Below are 7,967 nucleotides of genomic sequence, written 5' to 3' on the forward strand. Positions count from 1 at the left end.
GGACAGCCCTGAACTGCAGGAGCCTGGGGAAGGCCACCACACACCCAGGCACAGTGAGAGCCTCATCTTGTTTTTCAAATCTCAGCTGAACTGGTTAATACCAGGCCAGAGAGACATGCTTGTACTGCAATGAATTATCAAAGCATAAAGGAACTTTACTTATTAAGCAAAACATAAATTATGTATGGCACTTTAAAATATACATCTCCACATATATTTACATTGTGTTTCTTTTGAGCAACCTGTGAATCCCTCTGTCCTCTCCTGGGTGTACTAGGGAAGTTGTATTTGCTCTCTACTTCCTTTTAATTTGCCACAGTGCTGAGACAAAGGAAAAGTACTGTAAAAACATCAGAGAAAAACTGGATTTGCTGGGGTGCAAGGGGAACCAGGACTCTGCTCTCACTGCCAGGTCTGGCAGTGCAATGCTGTGAGCTGCTGAGAAGCCAAATAAACCTCAGAGCTCTCCACTCAGTACCTGGCAAGGGAATGACAAAGCTGAATTAAAACCATGTTTGTAAGGAGCTGGGAATGTTTTTTGCTGGAAGGTGCTGTGGAATTGTGAAGTTGGTTGTAGTGACTTCCAGGGCTCAGACAAACCAGGATGATGATGGTGACAGGCTGACATCCAGCTGCCATCCACTGCTACCTGTATAGAGCATTTCCTTACTGCTCTGGATTTACTGTCCTCTTCCAAAGAGATCTCACAGCCCTGAGACTGACCTCAGCTGACAGCCGTGAAGGGCCAGCTCTGAAGTGTTTAGCTGAATGTAACCCATAAAGGTTGGCTCTGGGGAAGAAATGGACCTCTAAAATAATGTGACAAAGGGATGTGGAGAGAGAGTGCTACAGATTTCACACTTTCACAGAGAGAAGAAAAAAAATCAGGCATCTGTTCCAGTGATATGCACAATTCAGCAAAAATTGCTAGCTGTGAGCCTTCAGGCTTAAATTTGCACAACGAAATGTATCCTTTACAAAGGTATTTCTTTTAATGCCTGCTCAGTTCAGTTTTATTGGATTGGCCTATAGAGGACACCATCTGGTATCTGTCATCCAAATCTACACTGACATGCTATCGATAAAATCCCCATTTCCAAAAGGTGGGTTAGTTAAAGGCAGGGCCAGATTGCTGCCTGGTACAAATTGGGCTGACTGATGTAGCTATCCATGCTTTTACCAGCAAAGGATCTGACCTACAAAATCCCCAATTTAGATCCTCTTCTGGGACAGGGCTTCCTTTATATTCTGTGCTGTTAAGCATGTGGCACAGAGGACACAGAGCCATGAATAAAACACTCAAGGATTGTGGTGGTACACATAATAAATAGTAATCTAATTGCAGCAACAGGAAGATTTCTGTAGTCATTGCTCTGTCAGAACAAGCCATGTCACTCACTGAAGGACCAGCATTTCCCATGGAGAAAAACACTCTCCATCTCAGGCCCTTCCACAGCACTTCAGGTAGAGCAATAAAGGCAGAGCTTTTGCTATTGCTGGCCATGTTATATCAATTAATTATATAGAAGTCAACAGAGTCTCTCTAGACACTCAGACACATAAAGACAGTACGTAGCCCAAAGAAATACATTCTTCTCCTCCACCCCTTGGGGTAAAAAGAGGCCATCTCACTTCTCAGCTATGCAGAACATTTTAACTTCATTAAATGCCCTTCAACTGTTTCCAAAGAGCTGAGTGTTTGCACACAGAAAGACATTGTACCAAACTCTGAGAAGTTTACTGAACCGGGGCGGGAGACCCAAGTTACCTCTTCCTCTCCCAAACCCCCAAGGGGAAGGAGATTTCAGCAACAAACCATCCCAGAAATTAACCCTGCTGTGCCTGCAGCCCGAGGGGGGCTCCAGCAGGGCTCCCCGAGTTCCCCAGCCCCAGGAGCTGCACTTACATCGCTGAGCCTTTCCCGGGAGCTGCTCCGCTGGAAGCCCTTGGACTCGCCGCTGGCGCTCTCGCTGTCGCTGTCTCGGCAGCTGTTCTGGCCTGGCTTGAGCTGCAGGAAACACAAAGAGAGCAGGAGATGAGCCTGGCTCAGCTGAGTGCCCTTGTCCCACTCTCCTGGAAGCCTTCTCAAGCCCTGTGGCTCTGCCCAGCCCCGGTGCCCGGGCACGGCCCCAGGGACACCGCGGACACAGGGTCCTGCTCAGCACAACACCCGTGTCCCACGGAAATCACAGTCTGACACCTTCACCTGGGAAACTTTCAGGCTTCTCAAGGTATTTCTGCCATGGATGAAGCGTTTAGAGCTCCCATCCCATTGCAGCTCCTCCCTCATTGCAGCATTGAGGACCTGACATCACTGGCAGTCTCCCCAGGGGAAGAGGAGATCACCCCTCCAGAGGAGCCTTGATTTTGCTGGACCAGCTCTGAACCACACTGCCTGCTACTCTAAACAACTTCTAAAACATCAGTCAAATCAAAGCAAGGACATAAAGTCCATGAAACAAAAAGTTCCAACGCACAACTGAGCTGCAATGCAACTGCAAAAATGGCACAGGCGTTCTCTCACCTCAAAGAAAACGTAGCAGAAGGACCAGAGCTATTTGTCAGATACTCACAACTCAATAAATAATCTAAATATTCCACAGCTCAGCCAGAAGGTTTCCAGTAAAATTATTTTTATTTCCAGTGGAAGGGTTTATCAGTCAGATCTAGGAGATCTTGGGAGCAGTTCTTGGAGGCAGAGGGGAGGATGACAAATTCAACAAGTCTTGCACTTCATATAAAACTGACTGATCTTATCCAGGACCTTCGTGCCCTGTAATTTTATGGTCCCAAGTTTAAAATTTAACCACCCAAAGGAAAATGGATCAAGTTTCCCTGACTTGGTCTTTTGTCAACATCTGCCCAATGATGGAAAAACTCTTATTGCAAGTGGGGTGTTAAGAATTATTTTTTCCAGCCTCAGATTTTATTTCTAGAGCCCAAATTTAGTTTGTACACAATCTTCATACATCAGTTATTTATTAACTAATCATAACAGCCCAGTTTTGTAATTCTTCTACATCACAAATTCCAGCTACTTACAGAGAAGAGAAGAAAAACCCAGCAGGTGTCATTTTTCTAGACACAATTTACAAGGAGTAAGAGAGAATGATGAAGATATCTGAGCCTGAAACTCCATAGAAAAAAAAAAAATGAACTTCATGGACTAGACAGCTAACTCAGGAATAAATCCAAGTTAAGATTTATAAGCTTTCCATATTTTCCTCTCTTTTTTTCCAAGTTGAGTTTCTCCACTTGCCAAATTGTTGAGGGTTTACATTTTATTCCAGAACCCATCAATCTGTGTTAAATTAAAAAAGTAAAGCATGGAAATGTGCCCGTTGTCTTCTCTTAAGAACCTAAAGTCACACTCAAACGCAGATGAGAACACTAAATGTGGACAGGCCATGGGTCATTTCATTTCAATCTGATCTTTGCACAGACCCAACTGCTAAAAACAATGCTGAAATAACAGAGTGCTGCTAAAAAGGTGCAGAGCAAACAGACTGGATCTTTAGTTACACTGTGTGCATCTGGTGCATCACCCTAAACACAGGAGCCCTAAAATCAGTTTTATCCGGGAAGGGATCCACCTAAAATGTCTCACAAAGAGAAAATACAGATATTTTCCAGACTGAAAGCCCAAAAACCTAAAACTCAGAGTGTCTCTGACTCACTGGAGTGTGCAGAGTGTCAGGGACTCCCCTAGAGAGAGATGGGGTACATGCAAAAAAAGCACCACAAGAACACTTGTCCAGGCTGAACAACACAGGACTCAACCCTGGGGCACACCCACAGCTCCAAAACTTCTCCAGGTTTTGGTCATTCTTAGCATTGCATTTTTTGAAACCTTTCACTACAGGACCTGTTAGTTTGTAATGCCTTTGAACCTGCTGGAGGACACCACAAGTCAAGCAGAAAGGGAATAAAGTCATAACTACATTTCTGTTAAAGGAAAAGACCAAAAAGCAGATTTGGAAGGGTGGCTGCTGGCTGAGGGCTGGGCTGGGGTTCAACAGAGGAATTTATTTCTGATTCCTTCCCCAAAAAGTGAGAGGAACAGTCTTCCCTGCTCTCCAAATCTGGATTCTGGGGGGTTTCTCTATCAGGATGGTTTCCAGACAGTGAGAGGGTCACTGAGAGCACGGAGAGGAGAGGCACAAGATATAGAACACCAAGAGTGACCATTTAATGGAGAAAGAAAGACTTGCTCAGGCCTGAAGGTCACACAGAAACCACCCAGAAATTATGAATAAACCAAAATAGATGCAGAAACATCAACACAAAACTGCTGCCACAGCAAGTGCTGACAGGAACTCTTCCCTCAGCCCACGGAGAGGTTTTCAGGTGACTTGGAATCTAACAGAACTATTTTTGCAGCAGGGAGACACTCAGCCCTGCTTTGTGAAAGTGCAAGCTGAATATTCATGTGTGTCCAGGGAAAGCAGCTCTGTGCTGTCACAGGGTGAAGCAGAGCTGAACTCAGGCTCAGGAGCAGGACAGACCTAGAGGAGCAGTGCCAGGGTTACTGTGCCAGCCAGACATTTCTGTGATGTGAGAGGAGGGGCACAGGAGCCACAGAACAGCCCTGAGGGTAATCCACGACAGCAGGGCTCTTCCCTCAGACAGGAAAAGAAGGAAGGACACAGAATCAATCATGCTCAGAGGTGTAAGGGAGGATGGAAGGGCAGCTGAGCCCCAGACTCCAGGGAGCATCATCCTCTTGGGACCACCCTTGGCTGTGCTGGGTCCCTAAGCCACTTTAGATAATTCCATAGTAGCACATAACAAAAAGCAAAATAAATAAACCCTCTGAGAATTTGGCAAAAGCCTTTTTCACAGAGCTTGTATATCATGTCAAAAACACCCTAATGTGGCTCTCCTGAGCTTTTTTATTTTAAAATGTGTTTTAATTTTAAAACCCCACACCATTTGGCAGCAGTAAATCTATAGAACAGTTTCGAGGTGCCTGAGCTTCTACGCCATATGGAATTAAAGGATTATTTCACTACATTATACTTTAAAGCTATGAATACTAACACCTCTCCCTGTTACAGCACAGCCAGCAAGCTGAGCCTTCAGCAGAGCCCTAAAGGAAGGGGAGCCCTGCTCCCTGAGAGATGGCAGAGCCCTGCTGTGGGGAGGAGAATTCCAGGATTTCACTTCTGCCTGTTGCTCTTTATTTGTACAGCTTTGGCAAAGGCTGTCCCAGCTCCAGCCTGGGTGAGTTCTGCTCCCTGCTGTTCCCTAGCTCAGCTCAGCTGACCCTACATGTGCCATTGGGAATGCTTCAAAGCCCCAAAATCCCCAGCAGGTACAAAATCCCCAGCAGGAACAAAACCCCCAGCAGGTACAAAACCCCCAGCAGGTACAAAACCCCCACCCAGCAGGTACAAAATCCTCAACAGGTACAAAATCCTCAACAGGTACAAAATCCCCAGCAGGTACAAAACCCCCAGCAGGTACAAAATCCTCAGCAGGTACAAAATCCCCAGCAGGTACAAAACCCCCAGCAGGTACAAAATCCCCAGCAGGTACATGACCCCGCTCCTGAGCAGGGCACAGCACACACACGTTCCCACCTGCCTCCATCTGCTCTCTGGGCTTTTCCCAGCATGGAACAGGAACAGGAATGGGAATTGTTGTCCCTTCTGGCAGGCACACCCTGTTCCCCAGCGAGGCACACACAGAATCACAGGGAAATCACACAATGCAGACGAGCACAAGCTGCTCCAAAGGCCAGGGAGCACCAGCCTGGGAGAGGAGATAACAGGGGGATCCCAGTTATCCCAGTTATCCCAGTTATCCCAGCACAGCCCAGGTGTGCTGGGCCATCCCCACACCCCAGGCAGGGCACTGACATCCCGAGTGGCCAAGCTGCACCAGCAGCCCCAGGCCAGCCCCTGCCCTGCCCAAAAAACCCAGCCCTGATGTGGCTGCAGGAGCCAGGAAAGAGCAGCAGCGGGTTTCGTGCAGAACTGAACATCAGATTGCAAGGAAAACATGTTTTATCAATGATCAAGAACAAATCTGGCTGTATGAAAACAAATAAAAGGGGAACTGCACAGCAAGAAATAACCAAAAAAAAACCAACAGTGTAAATCAAGGGTTGTTATTTCTGATTTCAATCATGGTTAACAGCTGTCATTACAAAACTTCTATTTCTGTCTCTCCTGCTACTGACAGAAGTTGGACAAATACTCCTTATCCAGCACTCCCAGGTCACAAATGGTTCCACACAGTGCTTGGGGTCTGGGGGAAAACCTCTCCACTGCATTTCTAACAGGGCCATGCACCCCATGACTGCCCAAATGGGGAGCAGCACAAGGAAAGCAATCAGAGGAGAGATAACGAGGAGGAGGAATATTTACAGCACACCAGGTTAGGCAGTAAATATTGAAAAAAGGATTCACACCATGTGTGGACTCTGAACATCATTAATACAAAGACATTTTTCACCTCACAGAAGAAGAATCTCGTTACCTGAGAGATACAATAGAACATTAGGAGAGGCTCTCTGTTTACCTCTTGATGTACAATCCTATGACAAGCAGTGCAGATGCTCCAAGAAATTTCCAGCTTCTGGGGATCCAGGCCTTCATCCTGGGGTCTGACATCCCCACCAGAAATGGAGCTTGCTTACTTGTATGGTAAAAGTGAGGTAAACCAACAAAGACAACATATTATCTTTTGTTTCCTTCCTACCTTTAATTGGAAGAAAACGTAATTTTTCTGTTCCAAAACTCTTTTTATGAAAAAAACATGTACAAACACATGTACATTCTTTCAATTTCCTGTTGACAAAAAAAAATAATAAAAAAAATCTAAATTGAGCAAATAACTACAAACAATTTTCTAATCAGCTCGATGATACAGAACAAGGGTGTCTTTAACTCACTTATTCTACAGCACTGCTGGTCATTTCCTGAGCTGATCCAGAGTCTGCTGCTGCACTTGCTCAATAAATTGGAGTAGAGGAGCTCATTCCCTACAGCCTAAAGTGGGAGAGATCCACCAAAGGAGCAGAGCTCCCCCCCTGTGCTCCTGGGGAGAATTTGGCTATTTAGCATTGCTATTGCAGACACAGTGAGGGATGGGGCTCTGCTGGCAGGAGCAGGAGCCGAGGCAACACAGGCTAAGAATAAACAGAAAAAAAAGAAAAAAAAACTCCATCCTCACCAGGCGGGGGTGGGGGAGAAAGAAACAGGCATTTATTTCCAGATCCTCTTCTCCTTCATTATATGCTTGGGCAACCTTAGATCCACAGCACACAGAAGGTACTCTGAAGGAGGTCTGGAGCTCTGTTTTATCTAAGTTTCACAGAGAATGCAGCCCATCATTTTTTTTCTGTGCTGTTTATACAGAAATCAAAGATAAATTTGGCATAAACTCATCACACCCCAGAATCATACATACATTATACACCACAGAAAGTGTAACAGACTCGCTCTGTTCCCCAGCTCCTGTTAAGAGTGGTATGAAACAGCAAGCTGTTGGCAATTGCAGCAAATGAAGCGTATTTCAGCACACTTCAAAAGCTGAATTGCAAAAAAATATAGGCTTCTCCTGACCCTTTGCATTTTGATGGCTGCACAGTGAGAAACACGGCCTTTAAAATTACACCTTGCAAAGCTCTCCATTGTACCAATCAATCTGTGCAAGCAGCCTGCACAGCCTGGGCTGGGAGTGGAGCGGGATGAGGAGCCAGGCTCGGGCTGCTGGGGACAGCCAGAGCTGCTGCAGACAGGGTGGGACCTCTCTGCCCTCCCAAGAGCCCTCCCAGCCCTGCTCTGAGCCTGCACTTCAGGGCCTCCCTCAGCCCCATGTGAGGGAAACTAGGCTTTGGTTAAAAAGCATCTCTGAGAAACACTGATGGGTCGTGCCACAGGAGTGCCATCCTTGGATATTCATGGATATTCATCCATCCACATGCCCTTCCTTCCTTCCTTCCTTCCTTCCTTCCTTCC

The 7,967-nt window shown here is 46.1% G+C and overlaps 1 protein-coding gene across 1 annotated transcript in view; it reads right to left on the minus strand.

Annotated features, from left to right (window-relative positions):
• AUTS2 (activator of transcription and developmental regulator AUTS2) overlaps positions 1-7,967 on the minus strand; it is a 668,592-nt gene that overhangs the window by 367,503 nt on the left and 293,122 nt on the right. The window contains exon 3 of the mRNA XM_033519007.1: positions 1,907-2,008. Coding sequence (XP_033374898.1) covers positions 1,907-2,008 — 102 coding nt within the window. The remainder of the gene's footprint in view (positions 1-1,906; positions 2,009-7,967) is intronic.

The sequence above is a fragment of the Parus major genome, chromosome 19 (genome assembly GCF_001522545.3).
Source record: "Parus major isolate Abel chromosome 19, Parus_major1.1, whole genome shotgun sequence".
NCBI lineage: Eukaryota > Metazoa > Chordata > Aves > Passeriformes > Paridae > Parus > Parus major.